Source organism: Phascolarctos cinereus, unplaced genomic scaffold (assembly GCF_003287225.1).
Source record: "Phascolarctos cinereus isolate Bilbo 61053 unplaced genomic scaffold, phaCin_HiC Scaffold_2;HRSCAF=192, whole genome shotgun sequence".
Classification (NCBI taxonomy): Eukaryota; Metazoa; Chordata; class Mammalia; order Diprotodontia; family Phascolarctidae; genus Phascolarctos; species Phascolarctos cinereus.
The window spans coordinates 83,520,589-83,538,196 of NW_027555625.1; the positions used below are offsets into that span (position 1 = coordinate 83,520,589).

The following is a 17,608-nucleotide window of genomic DNA, read 5'->3' on the forward strand; positions in this document are numbered from 1 at the left end:
AAGGGATATCCTGTTACATTGCTAACACCACACCCCCACCCACCTCACTCCACATTTCCATATTGTCAAGAGACCTATAAGAAAATCTCCAGTAAGTGGGGTAGAGCCCTACGGAAGACTTATGAGACTACATGAAGATTCATAACATGAGAAAGCATGAATGGGCTGAGATGAAATAATATATGTAAAGCATTTTAAAAACCTTAAAGAGCCATATAAAGGTCAATTATCATCACCATCCTTGAAGGAGTGACATCTATCTGCACCTCTCTCCCATACAGTCTAAGGAAGCTGTTCCTCCTCTAGACTTGACACTATCCTTTGCAGTTAATGAGGAATACTGCCTCTAATCTCTTTTTCAACTTCTCCCTCTTCACTGACTCCTTCCCTTCTAACTTCAGAAACATGCTCTAATCTACCTAGTTGGTAAAAGTTTTCAGCTGATACTTCTATTTTGAAAGTCTTATTTATCATCACCCCAAAATCAACAGGTCCAAAACCTAACTCATGATCTTCCTAACTCATACTTTACTATTCTCCAAAATGAAGTGTCCACTCTAATTAGGTCTGTCTCTCCCTTCAATATCTCATAAAAACCTACCTATCTTTATTCATATTGCTCTTCTCACTTTGAATGTTTTCTCTTCCCTTCTAAATCTAATGAATCTTTGAGGCCCATAATGCCAAACTTCACAGAAATCCTCTTAATAAAAGGAAATGTTCTGTAAAACTTGGACTCAGTCAAAAGGCGCCACATGAAGACCCAGAAGGCCACATGTGGCCTCACAGGCGCAGGTTCCCCATCCCTGGTACAGAAAATACTCTTCTCTTTTTATATTCCCTATATTCCTACCTGAGTGCTGAGTACAGGTATTTAATAAATCATCAATGAATGACTAAAGTATGCTCATCTTGCACTGTGCAATCTCTTGATACCATAAGGTCAAACACAATAGGTTGATCTTAACTATATGGCTAAGGCAGGCTTCTGAAAGAAGAGTTTTAAACTTAATTTCTTAATTTATTTTTTGTTCAGTCCCAAAATTTTTAAATAGAACTATATTCAGTTCTTGGAAAAAGTAAGATTAAATAAAAAGAAATGTAAGACCCACTTGTAGTGAGTGAAGAGGGAATGCTGGGTTTGATGTCAGAGAAACTGGGGCCAGCCCGCATTTGTGCTCTTTACATCCCTCTGAGCCTGACTTCCCTTAGCTGTAAAACGAAGCAGGGACGAGGTGGGCAAAAATTTTTTCCAGTTCCGGACCTAAGATCTGTGCCAATAAGCCCTTTGTACCATTACTGCACTTCTTCCAAAATGGCTAAAACATATTAACTCTCTGCTGTAAGCACTCTATAATGTGCTTAGCTTATAACTACAGTCTTAGAAGTATGGAAACAGAAGAGGGAGAAGAACTCAACATGGGAATTTGGTGGGAACTGCCCAGTGAGAAGCTTCCTCTGCCAAGGCAAGTGTCTTCTCTGCAATTTCTGAGTTGGCCAGAACACTAAAATGTGAAGTGACTTGCTCAGGTCACAACCAGAAGGTGACAAAAGGTAGGACTTGAACACAGGTGGCCCTGGTTCAGAGGCCAATTCTCTATCTACTGCATCAGGCTACTTTTCTACAGGAAAGGCTCCTAAAATTGTTACAGGATAACAATTGCTAACAAACAAAACAGAAAGAAAGCTCTGAAAGCTAGTTTAAGCCAACAAATCTGGGTACTCACTTTTCCTGTACATGCAACACCAGACATCAACATCTTGAATTAGGTCATGGAACACCATGCTACAATGTTTCTTGAGGCACTAAGTACTATTGAAACAATGTCATAACTAAGAAGTTTGGCTATGATGTACTTGGAATTGGTTAAATAAAATTGTTTTCTCCTTAGTTACTCCTCTCTCTTTCTCAGTGTTGAATTTTTCCAACATACCTTCAATATTACATTATTAGCAACAGATTTACAGAAATACATTTTTAAAGTATCCTTCTTAATTTCCAAAATGGCAAAACTTAATGCTATTACAAGCATACAAGATAGAGTTCTGAAAGATTTTAAATCTAGAAGGGGAAGAAGAGAACGGAATAAGCATTTATATAGTGTGTACTAAGTGCCAGGTACTTTATAATTATCTAACCTGACAACAAGTTAGTATTTATATAATCCTTTAAGGTTTCCAAAGCGCTTTTCACAGGCTAACTCATTTGGTCCCTACAACTTTCAAAGGAAGGTGCTATTATTATTCTCCTCATTTTACAGATGTGGAAACTGAGGCAAACAAGATACATGACTCACCCAGGGTCACACATCTAGTAACCATCTAAGGCCAAATTTTAACTCAGGTCTTCCTGACTACCAATCAGCTTCGTGGAAGGCCTTGATTAGAATCCTTCAGGTGCTTGCTAGCCTCATGACCCTGGGTAAATTACTTAACTCAGTCAGTAAAGTGAGCATTTAAGTTGCTACTAGGTTCCAAGCTCTGTGTGAGGCACTGAGAATACAAGAAATGAAAAAGAGAGACCCTGTTTCTAAGGAGCTCAGGATCTAATGGGGAAACAGCATGCAAACAAGTACCTACAAACTAGATCATATGACTATACCAGTGTTACTTCATCCCAGAGTATTCTGAGGTGAGCAAGATGTAAGAAAAGAAGTCCAGGTAATGAAGGGCTTTAAAATCCAAACAGAAGATTATATATTTAATCCTGGAAGACATAGGGAGCCACTGGAATTTAATAAATGTGTTTGTGGGGGGAGAGCTGGGAAATCAACTTGAGAGCCAAATGGAGGATGAACAGTGGCAAGGAAAGATAAGGCAGGGAGACTAATCAGCGGACTACTGTAGCAGTCCAGGCATAAGGTGATGAGGAGCTGCATCAAGATGGTGGTGGCGTCAGAAGAGAGAGGTTAGCAAATGAGATGTTACTAAAGCAGAAACAACATGATTTGAAATCTAATTGGATGTGGGGAGTCAGAGAGTGAGGACTCAAGGATGACACCCAGGTGGTGGGCCTGGGTGATTGGGAGAACAGTTGTACCATTGACACAGGGAAGTTAGGAACAGGAAAGGGTTTGGAGGAAAGATAATGTTTTGGCCATGGTAAGATTAAGATGTTTAAGGGACATGGGGTTCATCCAGACAATTTCAGTTTCCTCATCCATAGAATAGTTACAATAATAGCACCTAACTCAAAAGTTTACTGTGAGGCTCAAATGAGAACATAACTCTGTGCAAACTTTAGGTATCACTAATTTTAATAGCATTATTCCTCAGGCAACTATAAGTAAAGTTAATTTTCCCTAAGGTCTAACTTAACAGTATTTGAAGCACTTCACATGGTTCTTACAGAATGGGTTAAGCATGTTCCAAACTAGGTACCAGGGTACGGAAGAAAAGAATTTCAGAGTTATGAATCATGAAAGTGGAATGCTTAAGGATGATGGTCAAATCACAGGCAGACCATCAATGTATGCAGTTGAGATATAATGAAGACAAAGGTCATAGGAATTGAGTAGGCTGACACACCGAAAGCCAGAAACTGTAAGGGGAAATCAGTATGTATGCTGAAATCTTCAAATATGAGGGAAAGTATGAGGGATTGGGGTAGAGGGAAAAACAGTAAACTAGGTGCTGAATTTTGGGAGAAAGGAAGGAGAATGAGTTAGAGGGGTGGTAGATGAATGTCTGTGACAAGGATCTGAACTAAATAACAATTAAGAACGAACTTCAAAGAAAGAGGGGTTGTTGAAGGCCAAACCAGGAATAAACAAGAATCTTAATACACAGCTCTTCCACTTCCAATAGCTTTTCCTCTCTCCTCACCTCAATGACTTTTCCTTTCTTTGCACTTCTACAGTACTTCTAGTCTATACCACACGCTTTAGAACTAAATTAGATATAGTGCATAGAGCACTGGGCCTGGAGGTAAGAAGGCCTGAGTTCAAATTTTGGTGCAAACACTTACTAGCTGTGTGACGCTCAGCAGTACAAAAATCTTTTTGTGCTAGAGTTATTAGTGATAACATTTTCAGCGAGAGCAATGTGATAGAATATGCTTCATTATTTTGAAAATTTGGGGAATAATCAGTTACTTTCACCTCTGTTAAGGTTTTTGGCAAGCCTCTCCACTTCAGATTAAAACAACAACAAAAAAGCTCTTGTGAGAAATAAAAATCATACTATTATTACTAATATTCAAAACCTCCCACAATATGGCTTTGATCATTCTAGCCAAAATGAACTGCTCACCATCTCCAGTTCTTTTCTAGTCCTTTCCCATCTCCACACCATTGCCTTTCTTCCCCTTATCTCTGTTTAAGTCCTTCCCTTCTTCAAAGTAAAACTCAGTCGTTGAATCTTCCAGGAAACCTTCTCTGACAGCCTTACCCTCAATCCCCTTCAAGTAACTTCCTCCAACTCAAAGCACCAGACCTATCTTTTTCATTTCTCTCAATCCTTCTGTGTAATATTTACTAGTATTTGTCATTTCCCTCCCACAGTGAAGTGTAAGTTCCTTGAAAACAAGACCTATTATACAGCCACATATGTATATATGTGTATACATACACACATAAACATAACTATCTTTGTATCCCCCAAAACTAGTACAAAGCCTTGCACTCACAGATGCTTTAATAAATGTTTGTGGGGAGAGGGAGAGCTAAATGAATTCAAGGCCCTTAATAATCTGCTTCTAACCTACTTTTCCATACTACTTCCCTTCACATATTCTTAGGTTCTAAAAGAGCCAAACCAACTGTTTTCCCTGGTTCTTGTCACTATGTCTTTACGATGCTACCTCATGTACCTAGAATATCCTCCCCACATCACATTTTTGCCTACTGAAACCTCTCCCCCTTCCTCCAACACTCAGTTTTCAACGTTTCAAACTGGTTGTCCCATAAACATCTTAAACTCAATATCCCCAAAACTGAAGTCACTATCTTTTCCCCAAAATAGTTCCTTATTACTCTCAAGAGTAGTACCACCCTTGCTGTCTGCTGTCACCTAGGCTCACAAATGTCATCCTCAAATCCTCACTCTCACCTCTCACATCCAATCTGTTGCCAAATCCTGTTGATTTGACCTTTGTCACATCTCTTACATAGACTCCTGCCTTCCTCCCAGTCCTTCTCTCCTCTGATGCAGACCTGTATCACTTTACACCTAGGCTAACCCACTATCCTGCTGCCACAAGTCTCCCCCACTCTAGTCTACATTCCACTGGGCTTGTCTCAGTGTTCTTGCTAAAGCTCAGGTCTGCATATCACACATACCCCACTCCCCACCAATCCAACAAATTTCAACAGCTTCCTTTCACCTCCAGATCAAATATAAAATTTTCTACATAACTGGATTTTAAAGTCCTTTTAACATCCTGCTCCCCAGCCCTGCCCATTTTCAGTCTTCTTGTATCTCCAGCCTCCACATATTCTGAGATCCAGTGATGGCTGACTCCCTTGCTATTCCTCAACATGCCCCACTCCATGTCCCAGAGCTCCAAGTATTTTCACTATTTCCCATTTTCTCCCTCCTCTTCTCTGCCTCCTAGCTTCCTTGGTTTTGTCCCACCAGCAGCTCCACTTGACTCCAGGGAATATCAGGTCTCACTCAGGATAAGCTGATCACTAGAAATCGCATTCAGAAAGACTCAGTTTTTAATGCTCAAAAACCTTTTCAACTCCCTCAGTTGCCTCTCCCCTCTGAAAGGAGGGCTGGAAGGTGAAGCAATAAATTCCTCTGAAAGCCTTCCCTCAGATGGGGCTCACATCTGAACTTTCAAGGTAATTTCATTTTCCATCATATCTCTGCTTGGTTTTGACTCCATGGAACATCATGCCCCCACCAAGTACCCTTCTGGGGCTCTCCTTTCCCTTTCTTTCACCTTCTTTTTGTGTGTTATCTTCCTCCATTAGATTGTAAGCTACTCGAGGGCAGGGCTTATCTTTCTTTTTCTTATTTATATCCCCAACACTCAGAACAGTGACTGGCATAGAGTAGTGCTTCATAAATGTTGATTTAATTGAATACATACAAGACATATACACTATAAATGAGAGGTAATCTTTCTGGGCCTCAGTCTTCTTATCTGTAAAATGAGATAACATCTACCTATGTTACTGTGCTGTTTCAAAGAGCAAATAATATATGTATTTAAGAACTAGGTACTTAAGTTCATTGTTTTTTAAAAAAGGGAAACAATACCATTTAGAAGCCCCTCAATAATTCTTTTTTTTTTAAATTTTGTGGCTTCAAAGTTTAAATGTTTCTATGTAGGAACTTTAAGACACATAGCATATCAAGTAACCACTTTTCATTTCTCACATCTTAGGTATTTAAGTAACAAAGAAAAAGATGTATTTAAGATAGGCTGCAAAGTGATGCAGAGGACAGAATAGCAGGCCTAAAGTCAGGAGAACCTAAGTTCATGTACAGCTTCAGACACTTACTAGCTGTGTGACTCTGGATGAGTCATTTAACCTCCATTTGCCTCAGTTTCCTCAACTGTAAAATAAGAATAACAGCACTCACCTCCCCAGGGTTACTGTGAGCATCAAATAAGAAAATAATTGTAAAGCACTTAGCCCAGTGTCTGGCTCACAGTAAGCACAATATAAATGTTAGCTATTATTATTTGAAATTCATGTCCTAAAAGAGACATGTTCAAACATAAATCTGGATCATTTGAACCCAGAACATGTGAGTTTTTAAATTATAAGATCTTATATGACCTATGTTTCATTTAATATTATTTGCATAGTAGGAAATAAAATAATATAGCCTAAAATAATGTCAAAGCCAAACATCACAATAGCTTATTATGTCATTACTCACAGCACAGCCCCTCAGGCATTTGTTCATCTGGTTTGCATTCAATTCAATAAACATTTATGAAGAACCTACTAAGTGCTGTGCTAAGTACTGGTGGGTACAAATAAAGACAGTTCCTGCCATCAAGCTTATAATTTAATGAGGGAAGACAACACACAAAAGGAAGTGTGTGTGTGTGTGTGTGTGTGTGTGTGTGTGTGTGTGTGTGTGTGTGTGTGTGGGGGGATGCCTACTATTTACATACATATAACATCATCTACATACATCATTACAGAGTTAATAAATGCTTGACTGTTATAATGATCATTTTTAGTTTTTAAGATATTTCCATTTTATTTTCAATTAAAATCAATGTTATAGAAATAGTTATATTTAGACTTCTTTTAGTGAAAGAGCTAGAACCAGTAAATTGTGAAAAAAGTTTGAACTAAATTATACCACCTCCAAAACTTTAAAAAGCAAATACTGCTACTACTGCTAATAAGGAATTTTCTTTTTAATTATAAGAATAAGAAATGCTCTAATTCACAATTTTAATTTCTCTCTACCATGACTGTGAAGGTAACCCTTGGTTCTAGAAAGCTTTACCAGGAGAGAACAAGTTCTGTCATGTCCTACATCGAGCCAGAAATTCTTTAAGTACAGGCAGGCAATAATCTCTGTGTCTGCTGATCAATGATCGGTCTCTCTAAATCCAGGTTCACAGGATCATATATTCCAAGCTGGAAGGGCCCTTAAAAGCACTTGAGTCCAACGCTCTCATTTTACAGACAAGAAAACTCAGCTTAAGTGACTTGCTTAGGGTCACATAATGAGTAAGGTTCTAAAGCTGGATCTGAACCCAAGTCATTCTGACAACAAATCCACTGTCCTAGCCATTCCAGGAAGCCCACGAGAATTTTTTTTGGGGCGGGACAAACATCAGTGTTGTATACTGATAAGAATCACAGCCATTCTAAATACTAAAGTAGTTTGAAACAGTATGTATATTTTATCTAACTAAAACAGAAAAGGAAATGGATAGATAAGGAAATTTTCAAGAAGTTTCAAATGTTAACATGATTTATAAAAAATAAGTATTTTTTTAAAGGAGAAAAATAGCAATGAGTGGTCAGGAGCATAAAATATGACTGGGAAATGGCTTCTGCTCGATAGAACTCTATGTCAAATCAGAATAAACTTGTTGTTTAGTCATGTCTGACTCTTCATGACCCTGTGAACCATAGCATGCCAATGCTGTTCGTGGGGTTTTCTTGGCAAATATACTGGATGGTTTGCCATTTCTTTCTCCAGTAGATGAAGGCACACAGAGGTTAAGTGATTTGCCCAGGGTCACATAGCTAGTGATTTTCTGAAGCTGCATTTAAATGTAGGTCTTCCTGATTCTAGGCCCAGCACTCTATCCATTGAGCCACCTAGCTGCCTAACCAGCTGCTGTTAAATCTGACAGCTCTGCTGTGAGTAGACACAATAAGTTTTAGTGATAAATGAATTTGACATTATTTTAGGCTGCATCATTTTGCTTATGAGGTTGTATTTTTAATATTCCAGGCTAACTGAAGTTGCTGTAAAGTGGCTTCTAAATAACTGAACTACATATATATTCTATACACAGTGCTTGAGGTGTTATTTTGCATGTCTCTGATAAAGAAATTTTAAATGAGCAACAGAGTATTTTTATTGTAGATTTGAAATGTCCTTGATTTCAATACCAACATTTAACATGACTCAGTAGCACTGGCCACCCATTATAAAGAATTTAGAGTGCAGTTTACTACCTTTGACTTTGATTAAAAAGCAAAACCAAAAGTGCTTAAGTATTCAGAACACCTTTCCTGACACAACTAACTTCAATACTATCATTGGAATCAAAAGCCTTTTTAGGTTGTTTCTTGATGACAAGGACTGTCATTTTTTATCACAGTATTCTTAACAACTAGCAGCATGCCTTAAATATATTTGGTGGGAGAGAGTAGAAACTTGCGTCATCAAAGGTCAGCAACTACTCTTCACCTTACAGTCTTCTGCTCTGAGGACACCGAGAAATCAAGCATCTTGGTCATATAGCCAATGTGTCAAAGGGGTCTTTGAACCTAGTCCTAGCTGGCCAAAGAGCCTCTTCCTTCAACATCTCTACCAAGGATAGTAAGCTCTGTGGGAGAAGAGGCTTTCACTTTTCATTTTTGTATCCCCAGTACCCAGAAAACATTTTACACGTGGTAGGCACTTAATTACTGAATATATGAACTCAATGAATTCACAATTGCTGGGGCATATATTTTAGTATAAAAAATGATTTTAAAGATCTTGTCCAACTCCCTCATTTTACAGAGGACAGTGGGTCCTATATAAGATAAGGGTCCCATCCAAGTCAAGCCATCTACAAGTATGAACAGCATCAAAGTCCAAATTTGAACACAGACCTTCTGACACCTCAATTCAGTGCTTTTCTCCCTACAGCAAGATTTCTGAGTAGATAAAGCACCAAGGCCTAGAGTCAGGAAGACCCAAGCTCAAACTGGGCCTCAGATACTTACTAACTGTGTGACCCTGGGCAAGTCACTTAACCTTCTTTGTCCCAGTTTGCTCATCTGTAAAACAAGCTGGAGAAGGAAGTGGCAAACCACTCCAATATCCCTTCCAAGAAAACCCCAAATGGGGTCATGAAGAGTTGGACACAAGTGATATAGAATGAACAACAACTTTACTAACACACTTAGAAACACTGTTTTGTAAACAATATTTTAACATAACAGATTGTTAAATTTAAAAATCAGAACTCAAGTGACCCTAATTACCTGTTGGAACCTAAGATAGGCAAGTCATTTGGTCTCTTGGGGCTTTAGTTTCCTCATCTGTAAAATGAGAAGGCTGGAAGAGATAGCTCTGAAGTCCCTAAATATATATGAACAAATCCTACCAGACAGACCAACATTAAACTGTTACTTGTATTACATCTATGCAAGTTTCATTTAATATGATTTACAAAAAGTTACCATTAATGACATCAATATTTTAAAATGCACACACCTTTAAATGAAACCCTGAAATACTAATATGAAGATCAAATTGCTTCTTCTTTCCTTACTAACAGCTCAAAGAGAAAAATCAAGGAAGCCTGAGCTACATCAGCTTGAACGTTTAATGAGCAGCTTTTAGACTTCTGTTTTAACCCAACTTTTTTTTCCCCAACAACTTTTTCATTTATTCTCCTATCTTCCTCTCATATAGCTATAAGTATAATGTATTAATAAACAACTCACAAAAAAGTGAAGAAAAATATAGTTAGACATATAGAAGTACAGTGGTATAATTTCATAAACTATTTAGAAAAAAAAATGTCAAAAAAGAACCACAAATCATCCTCCAAATTAAAATGTTAGACATGCTTTTACAGAAGATAAATAATAACCAAATAACTAAAAAGAACATCTCCCTGACTCATGACAGAATCACAATTAAAATAAAAAATGGTACGAAACCTGACCTTTTCAGGAGCTTTCCAGAGAATATCCCATAATTGCTTGGATAGCCAGTGCACTTAGCAAATGACAGGAAATCTTTTGTCTTACAAGCCATCTTGCAGAAGCTTAGATCCTTTTTCTCTAGTTCTGCCCTCAATAAGATCAGCTAGTCACCATCCTTTCATCCTTGTCATATTTAAAAAAAAATAATTACTGACATTTATATAACATTCTCAGGTTTATAAACACCTCACTTGAATCTCAATAAACCTGTGAGGTGTGAGGAATTTATTACCAGCATAACCCTATTTGACAGTTGAGTAAAGAGAAGCTCAGAGAGGTTAGGTGATCTTCCTATGGTGACACAGCTAAGGAGAGTCTGATGCAGGACTGGGTGCTCTTCCTACCAGCAGTGGTGTCACACTCAAATAGAAAAGGAAGGATATAAAGATCCTCATGCATATTGACTTGAAAACTGAATATTCACACTACATGTTACATTTTATTTTTATTTATTTTGTTAAACACTTTCCAATTTCATGTTTATCTGGTTCAGGCCACACTTGGGAGCGTTCTGGTTGTGGGTTTAACACCTTTGCACTACACCACGCTGCCTCTATCCTCTTCATGAATCTTAAGACATGTTCATTTATCCTTCAACACTTTTTTTTCCAAGTTAAATAATCTAGCCTCCTTGCCTCATCTGCACAGAAATCACAGTGTGTTAAAGCTGGATGATGATCATCTGCCTGGTACATTTTAGGTATAAGAAAACTGAGACTCAGAGAAAGTCTAAAGTCACAGAACAGGTTAGAAACAAGACATTTCTCACGCCCAGCAGAGTGATCTTTCCACTACCACTTCAGACAAGTTAATTCCTTTTATTTTATTTAGTCTTTGTTCTTCTCTTCTGAACCTTCTTTATGTTCTTCATGTCTCTCTTAAATAATGAGGTCCGAGAAAGACACTATCTGACAATCACCGGCTCTAAAAGATTTATCAAGAATTCTGCAGATTACATGGCACTGTAAAATGTTCTGGCCTTAGAAGTCAAAATACACTGCTTTGACATCACAAGAAATTGACACTTCACTTGTCAAAGATCCCACTTCCTTTTCTTTTCCATCACTGTCACTTCTCCACTAACTAGAAGAAAAAGTCTCCTTTTTTATTCATACTACGCGAATCCCTGAGGCAAGGAATTTATGATCTAGTAGGGGAAAGATTAGACAAATAATTTTGAGACTAAAAGTGGCAAATGCCATACGAGAACTATAAATTTATAAAGAGGAGGAGGAAGAGGCACATATGAGTACATCAACATTCGATTTCAATAATTTGCACATAACATTGTGTGTACAGGAATTTCGAAGATGCAAAGTTACTTTCAGAAGATTTCAAGATAAGTGGCATTTGAGCACAGCCCTGAAGATGGAGGTAGGTAAGGTGTAACGGAGCATTTCAGGTAAAGAAAATATTGAGTGAGGGGAAAGTGCTGTTCTAGAAGCAGCAAATAGTTGTTTGGCTGCAACAATGGACATGTGAAATGGACTGGGGTAGACTGTACTGGAGAAAGCTAGGTGTGGGCCAGAATGTAGATGTTTCTGAATGCCAGCTAAGGAGTATGGACTTTAATTGGCAGATAAAGGAAGGCAATATGATCACAGTATTTGGGAAAATTAATCTGGCAGTAGTTTATCAGATGGAATGGAGGGGCAAAGAGACTGGAAGCAGTGAAACCATTACAGAAATTATTACAATATTTTGAGGAAAGTAGGAAGGTCTCAACTATTAAAGAGAAAGGGAAGGAATAAGTTTGAAAGATAATGGAAATCAACAGGATTTTGTGGTGTAATAGGATAGTTAAAACGATCCCAGGGTTTCCAGTGTGGGTTACTAGGAAAATGACAGTACTATAAACAAAAGTAGGAAATTCAAAAAGAAGGTAGGAGAGATAGCACATAGTACATTAACATTTGATTCTGATATAATTTGCACATTAGCTGTGTTACAGATCTCTAATCAACTTTGAAGTTACAAATATATGATTGCTACCCCTACAGTTTTCTTGACTTTTCCACATTTTTTCTTAACCAGTATTAGTAAAAATGTTCCAAATCACTTATGTCAGGGACAAGGGAAACAAGGAAACTGGATTATTCTGAAAATTACTGTGACATCTTGAACTGGAATGACGACTTCCATTTTGGATATGCTGAGTTTGAGGTGTGAACAAGTCAACCTGGTGGATAGGGCAAGAACACCCTTCTGAAGATACAGTGCAATATATTATAGTGAGAAGAGCATAAGCTTTGGAGGCAGGGGATCTATGTTCAAACACTGGTTTGGTTATTTGCTACCTGCTGCAGCCTTGAAAAAGCTACTTTACCTCTCTAGACCAAAATTTTCTCATCTGGAAAATGAGGGGGTTGGATGCTTAAAAACTCTTAGGTCCCTTCAGTCCATGATCCTAAATCATATAAAGTAAATTAAATCACCAAGGAACAGAAATAAAATGGTCACACACTTTGAATAAACAGCCCTGGGTTCAAATCTTAGCTTTTGCTAAGATTATGTGACCCCCCCCAACAATCACTTCACCCTTTTGGGTTGTTAGGAATGAGATTTGTAAACTTTGAAGAACTATACAAATATATTACTATGACTACTATTGTTATGTAGCGAATAAGAAGAAGCCATTGGAGGAGACAAAACAACATCTTATCCTATGTTATACCTCTTGTACATATTTAAACAAATGCTTGATTTTTCTCCATTTCAACCCTCAGGAAAAATGATAATAGCCGACATTTATAAAGCACTTTAAGGTCTGCAAAGCACTTTAGTCATCTTATCTCATTTGATCCATACATCAAACCTGTGTCATGGGTGCTATTATTATTGCCCATTTTACAGATCAGGAAACAAGACGGCAAAGGTTAAATGACTTGCCCAGGGTAGTAGAGCTAGTAAGTGTCTGAGGAGGAATTCTGACTCGGGTCTCTCCAACACTAACTCTAAAACACTTTCCACACTATGCTGCCTGGGTAATCTGGTTCATTTTTGTCGTACAGAAGTAGAAAGGAACATAGAAGAGGCAAGAATGACAGCTTTAGGGGCAGTTAGGTGGCACACAGTCTGATAGAGCTCCAGCCTTAAGAGTCAGGAGGACCTGAGTTCAAATCCAGCCTCAGACACCTGACTCTTAATAGCTGTGTGACCCTGGGCAGGCAAGTCTCTTAACTCCCCTTGCCTCACCAAAAAAGCAAAAAAAAAAAAAAAACCAGCTCTAGGTATAACAATGCCACTTTAACTTAGAATAACAGATTAATTGCATAAATATAAAATGTTTACAAATAACTGAAAACCAAATAGTGTTACATTTGTATCCCTCCTGTATTATACATATAAATATGGTACTCAGGGAAATCTTGAGTGTGGACTAGATCAGAGAGTTCCTATAAAGAAACAACACCTTGATCTATCATTTTGCTTATCAAGGATCTATAAACTGCATCTCTATGGGTCTCAATTTCTTCACATGTAAAATGACAGATTAAGGGGCTCCTTTCAATGCTAACAATTTATAGAATGTAGCATGGGTCAGTGGAAAGAGTGGTGAATCTGAGAATCAGAAAATCAGAGTTCAAATTCCAGCTCTAAAACCTACTACTTGTACAATCTTGGGGAAGTCACAATTTATTTGGATCTCAGTTTCCTTCTATGTTTAAAAAAAGTGAAGGGGAAGGTTTGGATTAAACTTCTAGGGTTCCTTATAGCTTATGAACCCACTGATTCTCTGTCCTTACACTTGCCAAAAATGAAGTCATCAGAGCTTTATTCAACTCAAAAGCTGCTTTCTCCTCATTCCTCTCTAGGGTTAAGTGTGACACGTCAGAGTTGTTACAAAGTGTGCATATATCACAGGAAGCTTACAAATTAAATATGTATTTACTGGTGTTCAGTTATAAGCCAAAATTTCATAAATCTAAGACTATTCCATAAGGTTTATAAAGAAAAAAAAGATAGCTTCTTTGTGAGAAAATAAGAGCTCTTTATGGAACACCAAGCTAAAAAGGGCTACTACAATGCTCAGCATAACCAGCCGTAATGCAGGATATTATTCATGAAAGTTCTATGACTTGACTGAAATGTCTTATGTTTATGGCTTTTTGTGTGTTTAATCTACATATGCTGACAGGAAATGTGGAGAAACTAACTTACATGCTTCTTGTTGTTGTTGCTTTTTCAAATAAACCTCTCAGAAGATTGTCCTCAATCAGAGCAAGATACTGTTTTAATCAATGGCTTAAAAGAGTGAGACTTAACCAACAGAATTGTGAATGAGTAGGAGGCATTTGCTTGAAGGTGACAAAACATACTTGAAGGTGAAAAAAGCACATGTAAATAGTATAACCTCTGGGCTATTTTAGCAGGCAGGAGGTAAACTGAATGATTCAAAGGTTTGACACCAGGTCCACAGCTAGGGGTTTCTTTCCTTTTGATTTCTGGTTCAAGCTCAGCTTAGATGGAACAAATAAAAAATCTATTAGCTGATAGTTGTTTGGTAAGCCTGTACAAAAACAGAAAGTGTGATCTAGCTGTACAACAGGAAGTCAGGTATCTCCATTTCTATTTAAAGCTCCACATTAACTCAGCATGTTGCCAAAGAAAGTCAACAATACTCAAAACAAGCCTTAGTTTCCCCAATACAAAAGCGAGACTGAACATACTTTATTTACTTCTATCTTGAAGGGAAATGCTAGCATTAAGCAACTTTAAAGTTTAAAGCACTTTTTGGTACCTGGGTATAGTATTGATATGTTTTTAAAATAAAATGGTTAATACATAAAATTACAAATCATTTTAAAAGGTTTTAGTAAATCCCAACAATTCCTGCTGTTAATTTGTGTTTTTGTACATCTTTCAAAGGACTCAGTACAGTGTTTTGCACAATAAGCACTCCATAAAAGTTTGCTTCTGTAACTGCTATTCAAACTAGGATTCTCCTTTACCATCTTTCCATTTTCAATTACAGGTATAGCCCCTTTCTTTTCCAACCCTCTTAAGAAATATAAACTTGAAAAACAAATAATTTAAGGTGTGATTACTTGCACTTCCAAAGGATACCTCTAAAGGTCTTATAATTTTTTTCAAAAATCCTAATATATTTGAAAGATTGATTTATGTACATTTCAGGAAGGCAACTATTGCCAGTATAAGTACTATATATTTACAGACATTTCCATTTTCACCAAGAATTGACATAACTAAACACTGAAAAAAGTAATAAGAATAAATTAAAACTGGGAAGGAACAAGGGCAAATGAAAAATCACACACCTTTTTTTTTAATTTTCCTCAATTTTACCTATTTATTTATATGCTTTTATAAACACTTCATATATGATATTTATAAACAGTAAAGCATTTTAGGCTTGATATGTGTTGGCCACACTGACATCATAATCTCTCAAATGAACTTATGATAAAAGTGATAGTGAATGTGCGTGAATACATATATGTAACCAACATTTATCAGGTGTTAATAAACTCAGAACGAACAAGAAATCAAACTGAAACTTGAGCTTAAAGTTTTTGTTGATTGTTTCCTTAGGTGTTACATGAAATAAGAGGAGGTCAGCTTTAGTTACCAGTAAGGAGATACACAACTAAATCAAAACTGCTGTCACATTTGGCTCTACTCTCTCTGTTCCCTTCTTGGCAGTCTAAGTAGCGGCCAAGAGCTAAGCTGGCTGGCTGAAGGGTGATTTATCCTCTCACACTTAGAAGTGGTCCCTAGAACAGGAATGCTATATAACCAATGGACTCCGAGTTCTAACCTTGTCAAACCAGTATTTTTGATAAGTGCTCAGTTCAATTTTTTTTAAAAAGTGGGAGAGGAAAAAAAACCAACCTGATTCCTGGGTCATTAACAAAGGCAAGTTTTGTAATGCCATTAATCTGATTCCACCTACGGAAAACATTGAAGTTATTGTTTTCTCAGGTCAGCCATCCACCAAATAAACCCACTTTTAATGCATATAAGAAAGGCATTATGAGAGAATCGTGCCCAGAAACAATGAAAACAAACCGTGAGTGCCAAGGAGCAAAGGGGCACAAGTGAGTGCCGTGTGCGGGGGTGGTTACTATGGTCCATGAAAGGCTCTCAGAGTGTAACTATCTCAGGCCCGGTCGGCTGCAGGCTCCCAGGCCGCCGCCTCCTCCTCCTCCCACGGATGATAACCACACGTCGGTCGGTCCGTCCGTCCGTCCGTCCGTCCGTCTGTCTGTCCAAGGCCCAGGTTTGACATAAGGCGAACTAGTGTTGACTTGAACAACAGACACCCACCACTGCAACAAATGTCCAGGAAACCCCGCTGCCAGCTGGCATATGCCTAGGGCCCGCCCCCTCCCCAAGTTCAGCTCTTCCTCGGGGATCCAGGCTGGGGAGGGCGGGGGAAGGGTGTCCCTAAAACCCCAACTGCAGGAGCCCGGGTCGGACAGGGGCCACGTCCCGGACTGTGGAGTGTCCGTCGGGGTGGGGGTGGGGGCGGTTCTTTGTTTCCTACGTGCCTCTGGGGGCCTGCGTCTCCCCTCTTCTCCCCAGGTTGGGGGGCTAGGGAAGGAGCGCCCCGAGCTGGGCGGGGGAGGGGCTGCAGGAGGAAGGGGAGGAGGGGGCGACCGCCGCGTTTACCTTGTACACGTCCCCGTAGGTGCCGCTGCCGATGCGCTGGATCAGCTCAAAGTCTTCCTGCGGGTTCCGGCGGGACAGGTCGAAGCCGGGATTCATGGCGGGTCCGAGGGGTCCCCCGCCTCCCTCCCGGGGCGGGGGAGGGGGGGGCCGCTCCGGGGACACAGGGAGAGCGGACGCCGCTCTGTGCCCGGCGCCGCCGCCGCCTCCTCTGCCTCCGCGTCGCCGCTCCCGGGGCTGGCAGTCACAATCGCCCCGGCTCCACGCGGGGCCCGCCGCCACCGCCGCCGCGCTGTCCGCTCTCACCCCACCGCCTAGCTCGGCCAACCGTCCGCAACCTCCCCTCCCCGCCCGGCCCCGCCCCGCCTCAAGCCTAGTACCCCCGCAGGGAGAGAAGGACGCTCGCAGCCCCGAGCCCCGGGTGAAACTCCAACATGGCTTCCGCTTCCCCTCCTCCTCCTCCTCCTCCGCCTCCCCCGGCCCCCCTCCCAAGGCTCCGACTCATCCTCCCTCCCTCCTCCCCCTTTTCCCAACTAGGAGCTACGGCGCAGCCGCCGCTGCTGCCGTGGTGAGCGAGCCCGATCCGCGAGCCTGATCAGCGCGCGCGCCTGCGCGTT

General features: G+C 39.6%; 1 protein-coding gene across 5 annotated transcripts in view; it reads right to left on the minus strand.

The window, feature by feature from the left end:
- MAP4K3 (mitogen-activated protein kinase kinase kinase kinase 3) overlaps window positions 1-17,373 on the minus strand; it is a 195,992-nt gene extending 178,619 nt beyond the window's left edge. Inside the window, exon 1 of one of the 5 annotated variants that reach the window (XM_020976955.2) lies at window positions 16,995-17,373. In XM_020976955.2, the coding sequence (XP_020832614.1) occupies window positions 16,995-17,090 (96 nt within the window). In that variant the 5' untranslated portion in view covers window positions 17,091-17,373. The remainder of the gene's footprint in view (window positions 1-16,994) is intronic. The other 4 variants (XM_020976957.2, XM_020976956.2, XM_020976958.2 and 1 more) reach the window with 4 other exon arrangements.
- Window positions 17,374-17,608: the final 235 nt, after the last annotated feature.